Source organism: Pelophylax lessonae (assembly GCF_965119305.1).
Source record: "Pelophylax lessonae genome assembly, chromosome: 4".
In the NCBI taxonomy this organism is placed as follows: domain Eukaryota; kingdom Metazoa; phylum Chordata; class Amphibia; order Anura; family Ranidae; genus Pelophylax; species Pelophylax lessonae.
The window spans coordinates 115,977,054-116,001,082 of NC_138771.1; the positions used below are offsets into that span (position 1 = coordinate 115,977,054).

At 44.0% G+C, this 24,029-nt stretch overlaps 1 protein-coding gene across 5 annotated transcripts in view; it reads right to left on the minus strand.

The window, feature by feature from the left end:
- Positions 1 to 24,029, minus strand: part of SHF (Src homology 2 domain containing F) — a 412,091-nt gene that overhangs the window by 157,188 nt on the left and 230,874 nt on the right. For all 5 annotated transcript variants that reach the window (XM_082254702.1, XM_082254701.1, XM_082254705.1 and 2 more), the window contains exon 3: positions 16,949 to 17,164. In XM_082254702.1, coding sequence (XP_082110828.1) covers positions 16,949 to 17,164 — 216 coding nt within the window. The remainder of the gene's footprint in view (positions 1 to 16,948; positions 17,165 to 24,029) is intronic.

The window sequence follows — 24,029 nt, forward strand, 5'->3', positions numbered from 1 at the left end:
TCAAAAAGTTAATTTATTTCAGTAATTCAATTTAAAATCCAAATTTTACAAAAGACCAAAAAATGTTGGCTTGCTGTAAAGTAGGTCTATATACAGTATAGTATGCACTCAATACTTGGTCAGGGCTCCTTTTGCATGAATTACTGCATCAATGCACCGTGGCAATGCGGTGGTGTTATGGAAGCCCAGGTTTCTTTGATAGCAGCTTTCAGCTTATCTGCATTGTTGGGTCTGGTGTCTCATCTTCCTTTTGACATTACAGCACAGATTCTCTATGGGATTTAGGTCAGACGAGTTTGCTGGCCAATTAAGCAAAGGGATACCATGATCATGAAACCAGGTATTGGTACTTTTGGCAGTGTGGGCAGGTGCAAAGTCCTGCTGGGAAAAACTGGATTTTTGAACTTACCGTAAAATCCTTTTCTCTGAAGTTAATTGACAGACGCAGCTCCATATCTTCTTTAGACCATTGGGTTATGCTCCTCCCATCAGGAATAGGACACTAGGCAGGAAAAAGCTTTACCACGCCTATGTGGGCTGTCCCTGCAGGCATAACCCCACACACACTCTGCTACAGCATCTAGATTCGTTGCAAGCAGTGTTTAGAAGACAAAAAAAAACATTTCACTCATAAGTAGAGGGGCGGGTGCTGCGTCTGTCGAACTTCAGAGAAAAGGATTTTACGGTAAGTAGAAAAAAAAATCAAGTTTTCTCTACCGTTCATCGACAGAGTCTGTGGTAGTGAGCCCTTATAGATCCCCAGCTCAGGAATCCCCAGGGCGCGGAGTCTAAGCCGCAGCCTGCTTCTTCACCAGGGCCCCTGATGGTGGGGATGGACTGGCAGCAGACTGGAACCAGGCTGCGGCCCCCAGGTAGACCCAGCTGAGGATGTGGAGACTGCTGGTGTGTGCAGAGTAAACAGGAGACTATAAGGATATCAAAGAGACAAGCCGAGGTCAGGACAGGCAGCAGACGAACATAGACGGAGAAACTAAGCCGGGTCGGTACACAGGAAATCAGATACAATAGCCAAGGGATACATGGATGGGAGCTCAGAGAACAGTGATGTTGCTCAAGCAAGGAACAGTGCACTGAGCATGTGTATATATAAGGAAGCACACAGGGAGGTGACCCAGGAAGTAATAGACAGGAAAAGGATATAACCCACAGTGGAGCAGACGACGCCCATAGGAGAACAGAGAAGCCAAACACCACATGTGAAGATTATCAAGGAGGTAAGAGATACAAACAAACTACAGGCTAACTTGTGACAGACAGACGCAGCTCCATATCTTTAGACCATTGGGATGTCCCAAAGCAGTATTTTCACAAGAGGTAGGAAGACAATGCAAAGAAGAACGTAACTCCTAAACGTAGCCAACCAGGTAAAATGGAGCTCAACCAGGAAAAACTGGAGCTCACCTAGCAAAAACATACACCCTCAAAGAGAACAAAAAAGGCTCTTTAAACAGCAGTCTGCAAAACCTTGCGGCCAAAAGAGGCATCCGAAGATGCCAGCACATCTACTTTGTAGAATATTGTTCACGTATGCACAGACAACCAAGTTGCGCCTTGCAAATTGCATCACTGACGCCTGATGGCGAAAAGCCCAAGAGGCACTCAGCACTCTAGTAGAAAGCACCTTCACAGGGAACGGAGGAACCTGACCCTTCAGCGAATAAGTCTCAACAACCGTGTGCCTGATGCATCTGGATATGGTTGCAGCAGACGCAGTCAATCCCTTATGAGGTCCCTCGGTAAGGACAAATAGAGCATCTGATTTTCTGAAAGGTTCAGTGGCCACCAGGTAAACCCTGATCGCCCAAACCACATCCAAAGAATGCAAGGCAATTTCCTTGGAATGCTTAGGCTTGGGACAGAGTGAAGGCAGCACAATGTCTTCATTCAAATGAATATCAGAAACCACCTTAGGGAGAAAAGACTGATTTGGTCGGAGTACCGCTTTATCTCTGTTGTCCACCAAATAAGGTGAGCGGCATGACAACACTGCCAATTCAGATACTCTGCGGGCAGAAGTGATAGCAACCAAAAAGGCAACCTTCTGAGACAATGAAAGCAAAGGAATCTCCCAATTGTTCTCAAAAGGAGGTTTTCGAAGAACAGACAATACCAGATTCAGATCCCACGGAGGTAGTGGGGACCATTTCGGAGGAGCCATATGGCGCACTCCCTGAATGAAAGTACGAACCAAGGCATGCATAGCTAACGGGCATTGAAAATATATAGCCAAAGCCGACACTTGGCCTTTGATAGTGCCCAAAGCCAACCACTGTTCAACCCCTTTTTGCAGAAAGGCCAAAACCCTAGCTACTGAAAACAAGCGAGGGTGCACCTTCAGCGAGCCACACCATGAAATGTTCGACTTCCACGTATAATGATAGATCTTCCTGGAAGTCAACTTCCTAGACTTCAGTAGCTTAGGAATCACAGAGTCAGAAAGACCTCTATCCCTTAACACCTGGCTTTTAACAGCCACACCATTAAAGCCAGCGACTGTAAAGGAGGATGGAAGAATGGACCTTGAGACAACCTTGAGATCTTCCCTGAGAGGATGTCTCTAAGTAGCATAGGCTACCAACCTTACTGGGTCTGCGTACTAAGACAGGCGAGGTCAGTCTGGAGCCACCAGAACGATCAGAATCCCTTCCACCTCTATCCTGCTTAGAAGCCTCGGCAAGAGTTTCAGCGGAGGAAAGGCATAAATCAGCAGATACTAACCCCAAGGAGCCACCAGTGCATCTGTGGCATCGGCCAGAGGATCTCAAGACCTGGCTATGAACTTCTGCACTTTCTTGTTGAGACAAGAAGCAAACAGATTGAACTCGGGTGTCCCCCACCGAAGATGAGACACCTCAGTGTGTAGGGACCACTCCCCCTTGATCCAACACCTGACGACTCAGGTAATCCGCTGGCCAGTTTTCCACACTTGGGGATTTGCACAGCAGAGAAGGTTGAAACAAACTTTTCTGCCCAGGCCAGAATCTTGACCACCTCCCTGGCCACCAAGACATTCTTGGTGCCCCCTGATGATTGATGTAAGCCACAGCCGTGGCATTGTCCGACTGAATCCGAACCGGACAATCTTGCAGACGATTTGTCCAGTGGCTCAGACAAAGCTTTATTGCTCTGAACTCCAAAACATTTATTGGTAGTTTGGACTATTCTCCTGTCCAGGTTCCCTGGGCACAAAGCTTCCCCAGTACCCCACCCCATCCCAACAGGCTGGTGTCCTTGGCTACCGTCCAAAACAATAGGAGGACGGACTTGCCCTGGCATAGTGCTGGAGAATGTAGCCACCATAACAGAGCAGATCTTGTGTTGCAGCTCAACCGAATCAAACTGTCCAAAGACTTTGGATCCTTGTTCCATTTGACAAGAATCTCCCTTTGCAAAGGTCTGGTATAGAACTGAGCAAACGGAACCGCCTCGAAGGTTGATACCATTAGACCCAAGGCCCGCATGAAAGTTCGCAGAGAGGACAGGTTGTTTACCAACAACAACTGGATCGCCCCCTGCAACTTCTGCAGCTTGTCCAGGGGGAGAAAAACCCTCACTAAAACTGAATCCAGAGTCAGGCCCAGATAATCCAGTCTCAAGGAAGATATCAGGGTGGACTTCTTGAAGTTGATGTTCCACCCGAACTCCTGCAGGGAGTTGACAGTGATTGTCAGGTCGTTCATAAGGCTGAATGAGAGTCTGCTCTCAATAGATCATCCAGATAGCCCAGTACCGCAATCCCCTGTTGGCGCAAAAAAAGCCAACACTAAGGCCAATACTTTGGTAAGCACCCTGGGAGTGGAGGCGAGACCAAATGGGAACTCCACAAATTGATAATGCTCTTCTGCTACGGCAAAGTGAAGGAACTGCTGGTGACCAGTGTAGATAGGGATGTGTAGATATGCGTCCTTGACATCTATGGAGGCCAAAAAGTCTCCCTGGTGTAGTGACGCCACTACTGTTCAAATGGATTCCATGCAAAATCTCTGTACCCGCACAAAGCGATTAAGTGTCTTGAGGTCCAGAATTAGACACACTTTGCCTTCTTTTCTGGGTACAGTAAATAGGTTTGATCAAATATTATTTGATTTACCTGACCATGGCTTCTTGGAACTCCCAGAAGACTTAAACGGCTTCCCTTTTTCTTGTGACCCGGAGGTATGGAAAAGCTGCTTATGAGCAGTGAAGGAAGGTCCCCGTCCATGATGTGGTGCCTTGCCCTTAGAGCAGTGGTCCTCAACTCCAGTCCTCGGGGCCCACTAACAGGCCAGATTTTAAGTATTACCTTGGGGAGATGCAGACTAGAATACAGCAATTACTGAAAAACCTGGCCTGTTAGTGGGCTCCCGAGGACCGGAGTTGAGGACCACTGCCTTAGAGGACTGAGGAAGAAGAGTACTCTCCCCCCCCCCCGACCCATAAGGCCTTTGATCAACTCATCCAGAGAGGATCCAAACAACCCCTCCCCCAGTGACTGACACTCTGGCCACTAGGGGGGCCACATACAGGGATGCATCACACATGAACACCAGGGCTTGAGCCATCTGGTCCATTAGTTTCAGCACTGCTGAGAGGAGCTGCTCAGCTTCCAAGTTACCCTTTAGTAACTTAACCCATTCAGTCAGCCTCTGACACCATAACATTCACAAATATTGGTTTCACTTTGGAACCCGCTAGCACGTGGATGGCGGGACAGAGACTCCACCCATCTATCCACAGGGTCCGCAAAGGCCGGGGATTCTTATTTAGCCTGGAAACTGGGTGATCCACCTTTGGTGGCACGGTCCACCTAGTGGAAACTGCATCTGCAAAAAGGTAAAGGCATGTAAAGCGCTTAGGTACCACTAGCATGTGCCTGATGTGCCTCCATTGTTCATTGACAATATCGTCAAAAAGCTCCGGACTAGAAAACACCTTGCCCAATTTTCAGGAACCAAAAGACATCTGCGATCCCGATGCTTTAGAGCCATCTGCCAATTTTAATCATTTCTCGCACTGAAACAAAGTGCTTCCACCAATGCGCGTTCCCAACAGGTCCCCTTCACCATTAGAATGCTTAGACACTGACCCCTCAGGGTGGGGTGCGTCTGCGGTGGCCATATATGACTCAGAATCTGAGGAAACTACCAAAAGAGGAGCAGGCAGAGGGTGTTTGCAGCTAGCAACACTTTTACATACAAAATCTACCTTTGATACCAGGCTTTCCAAGGCTGCTGTAATCGCAGACAGACTGCAACCCAGGAGAGTTCCGCAGCCACTTCTAGGGGGTCTGTAGGTAAAATCGTACCCTGTGACTCCATTTTACACTGAGATGAAAATAATGCAGTGTCACTTTAAAAGTCGCTAAATTGCGATCCCTCCGCTAAATTAGCGGTATACCAAGCCCCAATCCAAAACAATCTTATGAGGTGGGTGAGAAACCTACAGGGGACCCTAGAAACGTTACCAAACCGCTCAGGAGACTGCCAGCGCGTTCTTGTGAAACAAAGTAAAATGATCTGCCACAGGCACAGCCTGTCATAGCTAGATTTTTGTGTTACATGCCATTCACCTGTCCAGCATTGTGGGCTACAAGAAAATGGCAGCTCCATGCATTCCTATGGGGAACTAACAAAAATTGGCTGCCTATGCATTTTTGATGGGAGAAAAGAAAGCATGAATCTACAGCAAAATGGCGGCGCGCCATGCAGAGGAGGTCCAGGACGAGGCATCAGAGGGATAACCAGGATAAGGCCACCTCCACAAAAAAATGAAGCTGCAATATTTCCGAACCCCCCCCGGAGGTAGGACCTGCTGTGGGTAGGGGAAAATAAATACAAAAATATGTGCAGCGCTAGAAGAAAAAAATTCCCAACAAAATAAATTGTCCAATCGCAGGAAACATTCCACAAGTGACGTAAACAATTGATGGTGAGAAAAAGTCCAATATATAATGGTGCAAATCATATATAAGTGCAGCAAATCCCGTCACCAGTGAAGGTAGAAATATATTGCGCTCACCAGATGGATGGGACCCCAAAACACCATATAGTGTAGGAGTCAAACAGGCTTAAAAATGATGGAGTGTCCCCACAGATTTTTCACCGATTCCAACGGCAACCATGCAAATCTCCGGTAGATGGAATAGTTCAGAGATTCCCCTTCCACATGGTGGGTGGTAAAACCGAAAAAAATGGAGGGACATATAGCGTAATATTGCTAAAATCAATTTAATAACAATAAAGCTGATACACTTACAGACATCCGTGAAAGACAGGCATATAAGATGTAAAACAGCTGGGCTGACCAAGTCCTCTTTACATGTTTCGGCATAAATGCCTTTTTCAAAAGATAGGTAGGGGAAAATACTTGGGAGGATGTAGGCCTAACATCCCAGAGGCCAGGGGAACCGAGGGAGCTCCGAGGGTCTGACTATTCCAGGAAGGAGGCCCATGTCCAGACCGAGACCGCCAGAGGATTGGGGGGACAGTATTACTCACCTTACCATGGTACCAGGTGGGCACCACTCTGAACCGTCCACCTCCCACCACCGGGAGTGGGGGTGCTGCAACCAAGGGGGTACGCTGCGACTCCAGGTCGATCGCGTCCACTCACAGGCTCAACCCCATCCATTGGGGCTCTGTCATGGCGAGGCCTAGTTCTGGACTATAACCTGCTCACGGTGCTGGCAAGGCTGGGAGACCATAAGGATCTAAAATATCCAGTCCAAAACCACAGCTAGCTGTTCAGTGGCGGCTGGTGCTCCAAATTTTTTTTTTGGGGGGGGGGGGGGCGCAAACAGAAAAATGTAATAGGCATTGCTTTGTGGCAAAAAACATGGCAAAAAATTGCGTGACTTTGAGGTCACACAAGTGTGAAAGGGGCCTTCAGTAATCAAGGTACAGTGCCTTGAAGCAACAATAGATTCCCTAGAACAATAGACCCGAGCAACAATAGATCCCACAGCAAAGATAAACTACTTGCCACAAAATACCTCCCCCTCCAGCAACAATAGCACCACCCATACAACAATAATAGATCTCCCAGTATCCAGCATCAATAGACCCTACAGGAAAGCCCTGGGGGTGTAGGAGAGCCCTGGGGGGGGGTATAGGAGAGCCCTGGGGGGTGTAGGAGAGCCCTGGGGGATGTAGGGGGGTGTAGGAGAGCATTGGGGGGTGTAGGAAAGCACTGGGGGGTGTAGGAGAGCACTGGGGGTATAGGAGAGCACTAGGGGGTGTAGGAGAGCCCCGGGGGGTGTAGGGGGTGTAGGAGAGCACTGGGGAGTGTAGGAGAGCCCTGGCAGGTGTAGGAGGTGTAGGAGAGCTCTGAGGGGTGTAGGAGAGCCCTGGGGGTGTAGGGGGGTGTAGGGGGTTGTAGGAGAGCCCTGGGAGGTGTAGGGGGTGTAGGAGAGCCCTGGGGGGTGTAGGAGAGCACTGGAGGGGTGTAGGGGGTGTAGGAGAGCTCTGGGGGGTGTAGGAGAGCCCTGGGGGTGTAGGAGAGCTCTGGGGTGTAGGAGAGCCCTGGGGGGTGTAGGAGAGCACTGGGGGGGTGTAGGAGAGCACTGGGGGGGGTGTAGGAGAGCACTGGGGGGTGTAGGAGAGCACTGGGGGGTGTAGGAGAGCACTGGGGGGTGTAGGAGAGCCCGGGGGGGAGCCCTAGGGGGGGGGCCCTGGGGGGAGAGCACTGGGGGGTGTAGGAGAGCCCTGGAGGGTGTAGGAGAGCCCTGGGGGGTGTAGGAGAGCAGTTGGGTTGAAGAGCCCTGGGGCTGGTCACAGAGCACTGGGGGTCAGTAGAAAGACACTGGATAAGAGGAGCAGTAGAGGCGGCTGTATTTTGAAGAATCAAGCTCTGCATTTCCTTCTGCAGCCTCAGAATGCCTGCCCCCCCCCCCTCCTACAGGCTTTCAGAGGATGCAGAAGGAAATGTAGAGCTTGATTCTTCTAAATCCAGCCGCCTCGTCATTCCTTCTACCCAGGCTCACAAGGGGGCGGCGGCCACACTCATGGTTCTCTCTAATCCAGGATCTGTGGTCACGGTGCCTGCATTTGCTGCCTCCTCTAGCTCCTCTCCCCTTCATGGTCATGCTGATACCCTCGAGAGGCTGGATGAGAGGCTGTGACGCCTGGCCCAAGCACCGCCCTTATGTCGGACGTCCTGATTGGTCCAGGCTGGACCAATCACAGGACTGAAATCATGAATGGGAGTATCCGGGGCGCATCGCTCTGCTCCCCGAGGACACTGTAGAGGACGGCCAATCACATCAAAAGAAAAAAGAGGCACATGATGCCTAAACCCCCACCCCTCCCATTGCCAGCAATGTGTCGTGCGCCCCGCTGCAATAATAAAAAGGTACACTTTTTTTTTAATGTTAATTTTACTGTGACTAGCCTCTGGGGGGCGGCGCCCCTGCACCCCTTATTGACCAGCCGCCACTGCAGCTGTTGCTTTTAGTTCTCCAGGAACTCTAACTAGTGAACAATTTAAAAAAAAAATATCACAAAATAAATTCCCTATTAATAGCGAAGACCGAAGTCCCATCAGGGAACTAGGCATAAACAAACTATGCTGTAGCAGAGTGTATGGGGTTATTCCTGCAGGGACAGCCAGCATAGGCGTGGTAAAGCTTTTTCCTGCTTAGTGTCCTATTCCTGATGACAGGAGCATAACCCAATGGTCTAAAGAAGATATGGACCTGTGTCTGTTGATGGACAGAGAAATTAAATCAGCATCGCCATAAAGCTGGTCAGCAGAGGGAAGCATGCAGTACAGTATCCTGGTAGAGGGCTGTGCTGACTTTGGACTTGATAAAACACAGTGGACCAACACCAGCAGATGACATGGCTCCCCAAATCATCACAAATCTATCACTCTGTGTGTAATGCATCTATATAAAAATATATGCGTTTGACTTTTTGAATTGAATTACTTAAATTAACTTTTTGATAATATTCTAATTTTAGTAAATGCACCTGTATATTTAAATATATCCCACCTAGACAATACAAGCACTTAAAGTGTGGAGGCGGCCCCACTGCTAGGGTCATTTTAACTTTATCTTGAGTTTATTTTTAATTATCCTTGAGTATTATAAATAATTGAACAGGACTGATGACTTAAAAGTGAAATCTAGGTAGCAATCCTGGGAGATTACAATAGGAAAAAAAAAAAAAAAACACACACAACCACACACAAACACTTTACATTCTGCACTATGCTTTGCTCAGCTGCCACCTCATATTTTACATGTACGTTTTTATGCTATGCTTTAATTATTAAGCAAACAACATTCTAAATAAAGCTAAATGTATCTAAAATAAAAAACAAAACAGTATTATGAATTAAAGAATTATGTCAGCATCTTAAACTATAATTACATTCTCCATATCACTGTCATGGAACAATAAAATTAAACCATATAATTTTACTGCACTAAACAATAGACCTATTTTAAAGGAATCCTACCAGAAAATAATTTATGGATTTAAAGAAAGAGTGCTATTAGGTCAACAAAAGAGAAAAATGACAACAGTGGTTCAAGAAAAACCTGGACCAAGAAAAGAGGGTGATAGTCCCCCGCCTCTTGCTGTGTTCCATGCTCTAACCCCTATGCCACTGCTGGGTCCTTTAGTGACATAGGGGCCAGAGGATGGCACTATGGCATACAACACTCTCTGAAACGTTGAATGGCAAGGCTGTGGCACTGAAACAAAGGGCAGGAAGCAGACATGGGATGCCAGAAAGTTGAATATACTGCCTCTTCTCTTGCAGGGAACTTTCTAATCTGCAATTAATTAGAAGCTGGCAATGCCACTGGACATTATTTACTGGACCTGAACTAAAAAAGTGAAAATTTGCTAGGTTATAGGGAACACCTAGTAACATTGTAGTGATTGTAAAGTCTAATTTAAAAAAAAAAAAAAACATGTTATACTTACCTCCTCAGTGCAGTTGGTTTTGCACAGAGCGGCCCCGAACCTCCTCTTCACTTCACTGCTCCTGGCCCCTCCCTCCTGTCATGTGCCCCCACAGCAAGCATCGTGCTATGGGGGCACCCGAGCCAAGGAGCTGCAGTTCGGCCCTGCCCCTCTCTCTCCTGATTGGTTAACTGACTTGATTGACAGCTGCTGGAGCCAATGCTGCCACGGCTGGGTCTCAGCCAATCAGGAGGGAGAGTCTCCAACGGCCGAGGGACACGTGTACATTGCTGGACGGAGATGGGGTTCAGGTAAGTGTTAGTGGTTGCTGGGAAGGCTGCTACACACAGAGAGACATTTACCTTAATGCATAGAATGCATTAAGATAAAAAACCTTTTGCCTTTACAACACCTTTAATTGTGCCCAAGCAGCACCCCCCCAAAAAACACCTTTTGTCCTGTTCTTTCATACTATCATCCAGGCTTGCTCTGGTCATCTTAAGTCTCCAACTTTTGTCCTTTCAATGCCCTGGTAGCTCAATCACTGGATCTGGAAACTCTATAAAACAAGTATAACCTGGCTTCCTCTGTCTTTGCCTTGACTTCATTTTTAGGAAGTCCCAGGTTTATTTCTGCCTTCTTCTTTTGGTGAAATATAAATAAGCTAACTACCCTTTCTGCTCTTCGAGATAATGATTCATAGGTTACATATGCCCATGCCTTCAAACCCTTAAGTAGAATACACAAGAAAGGCTTCAATATATTCAAATCCACCACTTTTTTGCTTCTCACTACTCCTTGTTGCCTACTGGTAAGCCTACCTTTTACTGAAACAATATGTCTAGCTCCCCCTAAGGGTAAGAGACTGATCTCCACTTTATATGGTTTTCTGACAGATGACCCAGCAGTAGACCAATTACTGCACATGTTGAAATGGGAACAGAATTGTGCAAAACAATACACTCCACAAGAGTGGAATACTATTCTACAGGATTTATAGAGCGCCAACAGTTTATGCAGCGCTTTACAATGTAGAAGGGGGGCAGTACAATTACAATACAGTGCAATACAGAAGGAATAGGCGCTTACAATCTAAAGGGAGGGGGAGGTGGTATAAAAGGTATTCGCTGCGGGGGATGATCTGATGGAGGTTACTCGGGTACAGTTCTTAGGTGGAGGTGTGGTATGCTTCCCTGAATAAGTGAGTTTTCTGGAATCGCCTAAGGCGGACAGGGTAGGGGTTAACCAAACATACTGGGGCAGGGAGTTCCAGAGGATGGGAGAGGCTCTGGAGAAGTCCTGGAGGCAAGCATGGGAGGAGGTAACAAAGGAGCTAGAGAGCAGGAGGTCTTGGGAAGAGCAGAGAGGATGATTTGGGCAAGATCTGCAGATGAGGTTGGTGATGTAGCTGGAGGCGATGTTATGGATGGTCTTGTACGTTGTAGTTAGCATTTTGAATTTTATACGGTGGGGTAGGGGAAGCCAGTGAAGGGATTGGCAGAGATGAGCAGCAGTCACAGATCGTTTACTAAGGTGTATTAGTCTAGCAGAATCATGCATAACAGGCTGAAGAGGGATAGTTGATAGCAATGGTAAAGTCATGGGGAGGGCGGAGGAAATATTACAAGCTCAGTTTTAGAAAGACTGAGTTTGAGGAAGTGGTGTGACATCCATACTGATATGTCAGTCAATAGGTTTGTGATAAATGAAGAGATTGAGGGGGTGAGTTGAGGCCTAAAGCGATAGATCTGGGTGTAGTCAGCATAGAGGTGGCACTGGAAGCCATGGGAGTTTATCAACTTGCCCAGGGAAGAGGTATAGAGAGAGAATAGGAGGGGCTTAAAGATGGAGCCTTGGGGTACCCCAACAGAAAGAGGAAGAGGAGCAAAGGAGATGGTGTTGTATGTGACACTGAAAGTTAGCTGGGATAGGTAGGAGGAGAACCAGGAAATTAGAGAATCACAGAGGCCAAGGGAGGGGAGTTTGTAGAAGAGGAGTGGATGGTCAACTGTGTCGAAGGCAGCAGAAAGGTCCAAGAGTGAGTATGAGTATGGAGTACTGCCCAATGGTTTTAGCAGTTAGGAGGTCATCGGTGAGTTTTAGTAGCACAGTTTCATTGGAATGTTGTGGGCAGAAGCTGGACTGTAGGGGACTGAGAAGGTTGTTGCCAGTGAGGTTGGAGGTCATACGGCTGTGGAGAAGGTGTTCCAAGAAGCTTAGAGGCAAATGGGAGCAAGGAGATTGGTCTTAAGTTACAAACAGGTAGGGTCCAGTATGGGTTTTTTTTTTTTTTGGGGGGGTAACCATTGCATGTTCGAGGTGGTACTATACACCATTTAAAACACTCAATATCCCCTGAGGTTTCAGATACCGTTTTTTGTAGTTGTGCCTCCCCTGGTTCTTTATCCCATATATTTTAGGCTTGTGAGAAACAGTCCCATATGGCAAAAGATTTCAGATATCTCCACCTGTCTGGTAGGACGTTCAATTACACTCACTATGCCTACATGCATTTTAATTGCTACAATACCTTGCGTGTCCTATCACTTAGAGAAGCTTATCCATATTATATGTTTAGCTACACATTGGGCTATAGCTTTAAACTAGAAGCCTTCACAATTTTTCTCATAAATTAACAGAATAGATGCCATAATGTTGGAGATCATTTTTCATGCTTCTTGATCCAGTGCATTGTTACTTAGATATATGGGCTATATGGTCTAATAGACATTTGTTTCTAGATTGATTACAAGCCTTATAACATTTTTCTTCTCGATTTTGAGATGTGTGTTCTTTTATCTTTTACGCTTTGTTTTGCTTGTTACCCCTTTTTAATATCAATGCTAGGCATCACTGAACTAGGTATACAGTATAAATTTGTTGACTAAATTCCTTCTAAACATATCACATTTCTGTTCTTCTGTGGTATGTTATGTCTATGAAACAACTTTTTTTAATACCTTGTTGTATAAATGTTTATTGTAAGCCTTGGGTATAATATTACAGAAATAAAACAGTCTAGGCATTTCTGGCTGTATATTTAGAATGTGAGATCTTAGGTACTGCTGCCTTTTGACTGCTAGTCTTACTTGGTGAATTACTGTGCTGCTAACTTTTAGGCTTGCTGGAGGCTCTGACAAAAAGGCAAAACCCGGTCTCTACCAAAATGGCAGCTTCCACACAGAGACCATGCCAAACAAGGCACAAGCAATACCGGTGAATAATTCCTTCCACTCTGCCTGCTTTTTTGTGGCTCAGCTTCCAATGATCAATAGCTTTTTAAGGGCAACATAATATAAAATTAAACAAAGATTGGCACGAAAGTATTTCTGTAGCATAAAGTGCCAGCAAAAATGTGTGAAACATTTAGTCAGGGTAGGAAAAAAATCCTAATCACATTCACATGTACACAGGTGCATCCTAAAAATTAGAATATTGTCTAAAAGCTCATTTCAGTAATTCAATTAAAAAAGTCGATCTCATATTGTATAGATTCATTAAACAGAGTGATATATTTCGAGCATTTATTTCTTTTAATTTAGAGGATTATGGATTACAGCTAGTGAAAAACCAAAATTCAGTATCTCAGAAAAGAAGATTACATAAGACAAAAAAAAAAATGATTTTTAATGCAGAAATGTTGGCTTACTGAAAAGTATTTCCATGTACAGTATAGTATGCACTCAGTGCTAGGTCAGGGCTTCTTTAGCGATAAGCCTGTGGCATTGCCGAGGTGTTATGGAAGCCCAGGTTGCTTTGATAGCAGCCTTCAGCTCATCTGCATTGTTGGGTATGGTGTCTCTCATCTTCCTCTTTACAATATCCCACAGATTGTCTAGGGGTTTTAGGTCAGGCAAGTTTCCTGGTCAATCAAGCACAGTGATACCATGATCATTAAACCAGGTATTGGTACTTTTGACAGTGTTGGCAGGTGATAAGTCATGCTGGAAAATGAAATCAGAATGTCCATAAAGCTGGTAAGCAGAAAGAAGCATAAAGTTCCTGGTAGAGGGCTGCGCTGACTTTATACTTGATAAAGCACAGTAGACCAATACCAGGCAATTACATGGCTCCCCAAATCATCACGGACAAATATAGCACTCTGTGTGTAACGCATTTATATAAAATACATGAGTTTCACTTTTTGAATCAAATTACTGAAATAAATTAACTTTTTTGGTGATATTCTAATTTTAGGAGATGCACTGGTATATCTAAATAAATAATTTGTCCCACCTAGGCAATACAAGCACTTCAAGAGTTACTAAACCCACAACAGTTAGTCTGTATATACAGTAAAGTGTGCTTGTTATACTCACTTTGGAATCTAAGGGGCTAATCCTTTGCATTATGTATAAAGGCTGTGTAATCCTGCCTCTCTGATCCTCCCCTTCTTTAACTGGCTCCAACCCATCTCCTGATAGAACAGAGCATTTAAAGTCAGGCTGCACAAGCTCAGTTTGGTGTGTATTGCTAGAGAGATTTTCTTTTCTTGGGAGAGTGCATGTGATCAGAACAGGGCCAATCAGCACTGTCCAGACAGAGGATCAGGGGAGAATGAAAACTCCTCCTACAAGCGTTAAGCAGAGACTGATAAAAGTCACAAGACTGCTGATGAGAAAAGGTATTTATCAGTTTATATTTACTAAAAAATAATTGCATTTCCATGTTCTGTGTACTGTGGGAGACCAGATATAGTGAATGCAGGTTCTGGGTTTAGTGACACTTTAAAGTGTGGAGGCAGCCCACACTGCTAGGGTCATTTTAACTTTATCTTAAGTTCATTTTTAATTATCCTTCAGTATTACAAATAACTGAAAATGACTGCTGACCTAAATGTGAGATCTAGGTAGAGATCATAGGAGATTACATTAAAAAAACAAAAAAACAAAAACCACCCACACACTTTACATTCTATGCACTATGCTTTGCTCAGCTGCCGCCACATATTTTACATGTATGTTTTTATGCTATGCTTTAATTATTACGCAGACAACATTCTAAGTAAACATAATTGTATCTAAAATAAAACACACAACAGTATTATGAATAAATAAATTATGTCAGCATCTTAAACTATAACTACATTCTCTTTATCACCTCCAGACTCTGGGACCTTGATTTCCAAATTAAATGCAAATTTTTCCACAGTCCATGATGATTTGGGGAGCCATGCCATCTGCTGGTGTTGGTCCACTGGGTTTTATTAAGTCCAAAGTCAGCAAAGCCCTCTACCAGGAAATTCTAGAGCACATCACGCTTCCCCCTGCTTACCAGGTTTATGGAGATGCTGATTTCATTTCCCAGCAGGTCTTGCCACCTGCCCAAACTGCCAAAAGTACCAATACCTGGTGAAATGATGATGGTATCACTGTGCTTGATTGGTCAGTAAACTCACCTGACCTAAGCCCCATAGAGAATCTGTGGGGTATTGTCAAAAGGAAGATAAGATCCAACAATGCAGACGAGCTGAAGGCCTCTATCAAAGCAACCTGGGCTTCCATAAAACCTCAGCGGTGCCACAGCCTGATCGCCTCCATACCAGGACGCATCGATGCAGTAATTCACGCAAAAGAAGGCCCCAACCAAGTAATAAATGCATACTATACTGTACATGGACATACTTTTCAGTAAGCCAACATTTCTTTGTTAAAAATCAATTTTTATTGGTCTAATGTAATATTCAAATTTTCTGAAATACAGAATTTTGGGTTTTCACTAGCTGTAAGCCATAATTATCAAAATTAACAAAAAAATGCTTGAAATATATCACTTTGTGTGTAACGTATCTATATAAAGTATATGAGTTTCACTTTTAGAATTGAATTACTGAAATAAATTAACTTTTTGATAATATTTTACTTTCATGAGATACGTGTGTGTGTGTATATATATAGGTTGTATATATGTGTATATTTAGAAGTACATTATCTTAGCAACTGCAATAGTTGATCATGAACACCAACTCACATAGCATACTTCTGCTGCAATTACTTTGCACTACTTTTTTAAGTTTGGTTTGTAAAATTGGCGATTAAAGTAACCGTTTCTTTTTTTGTTGCCCTCAGTTAAAACAAGGCTTTAGTAAGTGAATAAAAAAAAATATATTCTTTGTCTATTCTGGATGACCTCATATTTTGTGCCATGTGCTACTGAAGGTTGCTGTAGACCAAATCAACACTTCAGGTTGTGTTGAATGCCTGGTTCCCTGCTGTGCTAAGGAGTCCCCTCATGTTGGACTCACAGCACCACAATACACATTAATGACATTAAGGTCAGAGAGACGATTAAGTACAGCAGGAAAACCAGGAATCCAGCACTCAAGGGTTGAATTCTGAAGAGTCCCCAGCCAATTATTTCTATTCATTACAGTGCCATTCAGTGGAACAGGTAGGAGGAAAGGAAAGGAGAGTACTTTCTTCATCACATGGGCCACATTTATTGGCAGTTGATTTAAAAAAATAAATAAATACATTTTTAGAGCCGGTTCACACTACTGAAACCAGAAAGTCACCCCATGAAGGAGCGCCTTTTTAGAGTGACTTGTGCACGACTTTGAAGAGACTTAAATGATAGGCGACTTTGTCTGTGGGGAATGCCTGGGTAATCTTTTTCTTCTTCCTGGAAAGTCTGATCACAGTCGCTTGAAAATAGATAAGGATCCGACTTAGAGGTGACTCCCATTGAAGTCTATGTGCACAAGTGGGACAGAGGTCGCCTTGAAGTAGTACAGGAACCTTTTCTGAAGTCGGAGGTTGGAGCGACTTCAGTAGTGCATATTAAGACGGCTCTCATTCATTTACATTGAATTTGTAATGACAAGCAACTTGGGGCGACTTGAGGTTGCACAAGTTGCATCCCAAGTCGGAGTAGTGTGAACCGGGTCTAACAGTGGACAGATGCACTTTATATCAGGATAATAACATTTGCAGTCAAATCTGACAAACTCTGCCCACCTAGGTGTCCATACCTTCTAGTCCTCAGTGTTGGGGTTTTGCTCATGGTAGGAAAGTGAAGACTACACTATCACTGACCTGCAAATGCTTTTGAAATTCTATCTTTCTTCCATTCCCAAGGCTGGTCATATTCTTCTGGAGGCCGCTCATCATCTTGTGGTAATCTGGATTCCCGGGGTCGCTGATCTGACTTTTCACAATCTGAATCTATTCCATTTTCCGATGGTTCATATGGCGTATCATACAAGTGTAAAGGTTTCCCAGGCAGTTCTTTGGATCCTCTTCTGCGGATTTCTGCAAACAAAAATAGAAAGTATAATAAAGTTTTTAAATATTTAAATTTCAATTATAAAAGTAAAAATTTAGCATAATACAAAGCTTAGGAACCACAATGGCAAAAACCGTATCCACGCAGACCCATTTTTGCAAGGGAATCATCTATGTTGGTGGGTGGTCTGGTTTTCTTCCACAACCCAAAAACATTTGCAAGGTTAACTGGGTTCTGACTACACTGGCTCTTGTTCACTTGCATGTTACAAGCTTGGATAGAAAGCTTTTCATTTCTCCTTAAAAGGAACCTGAATGTGTGACACATCAGTGCTATACTATACATGAATATGGGGGGAAAAAAAAAAAAAAAGTATTACAGCTAAATACTTATGAATTTTCCACTTAGACAATAAGGAATGGACATATGAAGAGTGCACTTTCAGTGGACATCTGAAATGATAAGCTCCATAAGAGTATCTACATAGTTGTGTTTCCCAAAGATAAGAAAAACAGTCACTGCCACAATGACCCAACGATGATGCTTGCCACCATGCTTAGTTACAAACGGAAGCCTGCAGGACATTGGTGATTAAGCGGTGACAGGGCTACAATCACTAGACGAAACATCCCTTACCAGTTTGTTTAACCATGGTCATCAAAAGGTTAAAACAAGCACAATAAACTTGGAGTGCTCAGTCCTGAGCACTTATAGTTTCCAAGTGGTCAGAATTCTGGCTAAAAACGCAGGAAGGGTGCACACAACTGTGATTGCAGCACATCCGTTTGGCATCATCACAAATGTCAGAGTAACAGGCCACCATATGCTGTTAACTTGATAACCTGTACAGACAATTTAAAATGTCACATATGAACAATTTTGGGTACCATAGTCTTTTGCCATTTCACTGGAATGCACAATTTTAAGGTTTGATATGCATTTATTCAAGGCAACCCAATCTTTTATATTTATTCAATACAGGTACTGCTATACCGCTGACAATTTGCACATAAAAATTAGCATAATACAAAGCTTAGGAACCACAATGTACACTATATTCTGTATGTAAAGTACATACAGTATATAGTGTACAGTACATTCACAACACACCTCTACCCTCAAGGACAATCTGTGCTGTCTATGGCTGGCCATACACTATACAATTTTCTTGATCAATTTTCCTTAAGATTTACCAAAACCATATAATATGAGGTCAAACCTAAATACTTTCAATTTGTATGGAATCAGGCTGGCCCTTGCACTTCACAGTTTAAGGTAAATCTAAAGGAAATTGAACAAGAAAATTGTATAGTGTATGGCCAGCCTAACACACATTCATATATACACAAGCTAGGGCCAGTTTAGACTGGAGTTAAATAAAATACCAACAGGTGTTTGGAGTGTGGGAGGAAACTGGAATACCCAATAGAAATCCACGCAGGCACAGGGAAAACATGCAAATTCCAGGCAGGTAGTGCTATGGTTGGGACTTGAACCGACAACTCTAGTGCTGCCAGATGGAAGTGCTGAACCACTGTGCTGCCCCATATTTGTGGGCACAATTTTGTATATTTTCTTATGAAAATACAGGTTTGATAAACAGCTGAGCAAATATTGTGCGACATAAAAAAATTACAACTTTCAACATTTTATTCTATAGGACCGCCGCGGTCAGAAAATATAAAAAAAAAAAAAAAATTGATGCTGAAAAAGCTTTTGACAGGTGTGACTCGGATTTTATGCTTTCAACTCTACAACATTTTGGGTTAGACCTGCGTACGTATAAATGGATAGAGGCATTATATTCTTGACCAGCAACTCAAGTATGAGTAAAAGGGACCCTGTTGTGGCTATTCGCTCTTTAAAATGGAACGTGACAGAATTGCCCACTCTCCACATTGTTAATTGTGCTATCCTTAGTGTAACTGTCCGCTTATCACTGTAAATCTGTGTTCAGCACTTACTGCTAGGTGGAACCTTTCTGCCTTCCTTTTGGTTCCCTGAGGAATGTTTAATCAGCAGAACCACTAGACCACTCCTCCTACTCCTCCTACTCCCTCTGAGGTAAAAGTTTTCTATGACTCAGATTTTATATACTGAGCAGGAAGATGACTGCTGAGAGAATTCCTAAGGCTTAAAAGTTTTAGCACCCCTTGGCAAGCGGAGCGAGGTATACAGTGAAAGTGCATATATATATATATATATATATATATATATATATATATATATATAAGTATATTTGTGTCCATGCTGTTAGTTTAAATATGCTATAGATAATCCAAAGCATCCTGCATGTTGGCCATGTTTCCTTAGATGTTTTAATGTCATTTAGATATGTGTGCAGATAACTGTAATCCACCTTGTAATTTCACATTTGTAATTAACCTTGTAACCCCCTTTTTGGTGATCACTGTAAACAAATGTATTGTATGTCATTTACAGTTTTCACGGTGCAACAGTGCTATGGTGTTCATGGTGTTAAAGAGAATAACGTTCAACCCTCCTGCACACCTTTGATGCATAAGAATAAAAGTACTGCACCCGTCAGAAGCTCTCCTCTTGTAATTTATTAGATGCCAAAAGGGCCGCTATACTTAGAGCCCCTCCTATCGATGATCCGGCAAATCAAAAGATACGGGTCAGAAATAGGTGAGCAAGAAAATACTGTATCTGCATTTGCAATTGACAGACAGATGCTGCCCAACATTCTAACAGGATTGAAAAGATAAGGGGAAATCTCAAACCTAAAGGTCAACGTTTAGAAATCCTAAATATGAAACATCTCTGCACTTCCAAGAGGAGCTTAGGGCTCTTAGACCCCTGTATGCTTTTGAATTGAAACAAAAGGGCTTGAAAGATTTAGGTATACATTTATCTGCGTCAGTAACAGATTTATATCAGGATAATTATTTACCTATTCTCAATAAACTTAAGCATGACTTGAATGGTTATCTTGCCACTAGGCTTTTCTAGCTGGGTAGGATAAATGTGTTTAAAACAGTGACTCTTCTGGAAGCTCTTTAGATCTTCCAGGCCCTCCCAATAAATATATCCAGGGGCTTATTTCATAACTCTCATTGTTAAACAAATGCATCTGGTAACACAAAGGTCCCCGTGTTGCGTATAAAATGCTTGTTAGATCTAGGTCAACTGGGGGACGATCTCTGCCAGACCTTGAGAATTATCATAAAGTAGCAGTTCTGGTGAGAATAATGGACTAGACACAATGCCCCTTTTCAAAAATGGGTTCAATTGGAGGAAAAGGAAAATAGAAGTGTAACATCTTTAAGCCATACTATCTTGTTGCCGAGGCAGCACAGAGGTTTATCTAAGGATTTACCCTCAATTACAGTAGAAACCGAGCCGGGGACAACCTCTATACAAATATGAAATGCCACTATAATAGTCCCTTATTGCTCCTTACAGGTACAAACTACTTCCCTCTGGGGAATTAGAATAAGACCTATTTAAAATTGTACAACTTCAGAGTGTTTGAGATTAAGGGATGTTTTGAATGGGAATTCCCTTTGCGCACTATTAGAATTAAAGACATATGTACTGAGGCGCATTCGCGGCTTCCGGACATGGCGGAAGCACATTAGGTGAGCTAAATTATGTGTGGAGCTGAGGGATGAGATTACACAGATTGGAGAACGGACAGATAACCTTGAAAATAAATTTGATGCCCTGGTACAGTATGTGCAGGTTTTGGAGGAAAAAAACTCCTCTTTGAAGCACTCAGTTTCTCAGATACAATTACAACAGGAGGATTTGGAGAATCGGGAAAGGTGCCAAAACCTGCACTTTAGGGGCATACCTGAAAATGTGGGTGACAATAACCTACACCCCTTCTTACTGGGTTTGTTTAACACTCTAGCCCCTAACATTGTGGACATAGACTGGCGCTTGGACAGGGCACATAGGTCTTTGGGCCCCAAATCTCCTGCGGGAGCCAGACCCAGAGATGTCATTGTCCGCTTCCACTATTATGATAGCAAGGAGGCTCTGACCCTGGCAACCCGCAACAAGTCACAAGTGGAATACAAAAGGGTAAAAATTCAGATCTTTAATGACCTCTCGCCAATCACTCTTAATAAACGGCGGATCCTAAAGCCTGTGACCTCACATCTGCAAAAACATCGGGTCCCTTATTACTGGGTTTTCCGGTTTTGCCTGGTTTTTACTAAAGATGGCACCCAGTACAGTATGCAAAATCTCCATGAAGCAGAAGCCTTTATAAAGAGGCCTGGGCCTCCCTTCTCTACCCAAAGAGGAACTCCTGCCACAGCAGCCCTCCGGTCGTCCCTTTCCAGTCACCCCTGGTCGTATCTGGACCCCCTCTGAAGACCCCACAGCCAAAGCCCAACGTTACTCCACAACGCTCATGATTTTCCAGATTCCCACCCTGAGCTGATACCTGGAAGATGTTGATTAGTGGATTCCTGTCTCCTGGCTCTATTCCGTGAGATTGAAGCCTCTGCTGTACCCAAGTATCTTTTTTTTTTTTTTTTTTTGCCACCCTGGTTAGGGTGGCCTGTTTTTCCCTTGCCATGGGGTTTCTTTTTTCAGGTTTATGACGTTTTATGTTTTTTTTTCTTTTTCTCTTCGCTGGAGAGCCGTGAGTCCCATACCTATCGGAGTTCATCCCCCGGAAGTTCCCGTGTTGCCCCTTACGTCCATGGGCTGTTGCCCGTGCTTCCTGAGACACCATGGTCTCTTAGGCTTTCTTCAGTTGAACATGACTGACTTCACACTGGTTTTTTATGCGATATTGCTTCAGGTTTTTATTTCTTTGTTTTCTCTACTTGCCGGATTTTTTTTTGTTTTTGTCTGGCTCCTTATTTCTCCATATGTGGATTGGTGCCTCTGTGTTATGTCCTTGGGCATGTCACAGACTGCATTGAAAGATTGTCATTATGTTCTTCTTCAAAGTAATGCTTTTATGGATGTTTATATTTTCAATGCTTCTGTCCTCTGTCCAGCCTCCCAGATGCCATAGCTCTGAGATTTCTTTCATATAACGTGAAAGGCCTGAACTCAGTACAAAAGCGTTGGCTGGCTCTTAAAGAGGTTTCGCTCCTCTAGGGCGGATGTGATCCTGGTTCAGGAGATGCATTTCCGCTCTGGTGGATCATTTAAATTTGCCTCCAGATATTTCCCCACTTCATATGTGGCCTCAGACCAGTCTGGAAAAGCGGGTGTGGCAATACTCATTAGAAAGTCTTGTCCCATTAAGGTTCAGGAATCCCTCCTGGACCCTCATCGGAGATTCATTGCCTTGGTCTGTGATTGCTCATCTTCCTCCTTTACTGTAATTAACATTTACGCCCCCAACTCTGGCAGTTAGAATTTTTGGAAAAGGTTTTGCACTCTACCTCCTACCTCTCCCAGCTGTTTACGGTGGTGGTAGGTGATTTTAATCTCATTATGTCCCCTTACCGTGACAGACAGACTCTTAACTGGGCCTCGCCTCCCCATAGACTGCTGACACAAGCTAAATCATTTCGTAAGTGTATCCAGGCTTTTTGACTCCTGGCGACCTAAACATTCTACACACAAACAGTTCTCGTTCTATTCTGCCGCGCACAAAATGCACTCTAGATTGGACCATTTCTTTATCTCGGCCCCACTAATCCCTTGTATGGTACACTCCGAGATCCTCCCCATCACCTGGTCCGATCATGCACCTATCACCCTTGATGTATCCCTGACAGCTGCTACCCCCAAATCTTGTCATTGGAATCTCAATGATCGTCTCTTACAGACTCCAGTGATCTGAGAACGATTGGCGGAGGAATTGAGATTGTTTTCTACCCTGAATGATGGGTCGGTAGACGAGATTTCAACACTGTGGGATGCTCAGAGTCTTTTTTAGGGGCTCCTGCATTGCAGAGGGCGCCCGCTTAAAGTAGGAGACAGAGCATTCGGACCTCGCTTCTGGCTGACTTACAGGCAGCGGAGTCACGGATGCGGGTTTCCCCCTCAGTGTTGGAATTGCGCAAGGTGGTTAGTATTAGAGACCGCATCAAGACCTTAGATATGTCTAAGATGGTCAAGTCCTTGATGTGGGCTCGGCAACATTTTTATGAATATTCCAACAAGCCTCACAAGATGTTGGTTAACAAGTTCCGACCTCGGCCATTTCACTCGATCCCGGATCTTTTGATGCAGCCTGACATGACTCCTTCTCATTGCCCTTACACTATGGCTGGGGTTTTTGGCACTTTTTATAGTAAACTTTACAATTGCTTTACCCTGGAACACCGCTTTAACTTTACTCAGGAAAACTTTGAAGAATTTTTTAGTGACCTTTCCCTCCCCAGAGTTTCTTCTGCAGATCGATCCAAACTGAATGCTGACATTACCTTTGACGAGTTGGCGGCCACAATCAAGGACCTGCCTTTCGGAAAGCTCCAGGTCCTGACGGGCTGCCATATCTTTACTACAAGACCTTTCTACCTATCTTAGCTCCACATCTTCTGGACTTAGACGCTTCTCTGCTTGAAGGCAAGACTCCAAACCCTCAATTTGTCCATTCCTACATTTCAGTTATCCCCAAACCTGGTAAAGATGCTTCGCTCCCAGACAATTACAAACCAATCGCCCTTCTAAAGTCTGATTACAAGATCTTCCCCAAGATACTAGCCAATAGACTGGAAAATGTCATGCCTAAATTGATAGATCGTGACCAAGTGTGCTTTGTTATGTCCCGACATGCCGGGGGCAACACCAGATGCTCAGTGGACCTGATTGAACACCTAAATAGATTTCCACGCCCCACAGTGGTCCTGAGTTTAGATGCTCAGAAGGCCTTTGATAGGCTAAGCTGGTCCTATCTTTTTTCTACTTTACAGAGATTCGGTCTCAGAGGCACCTTTTACAAGGCACTGG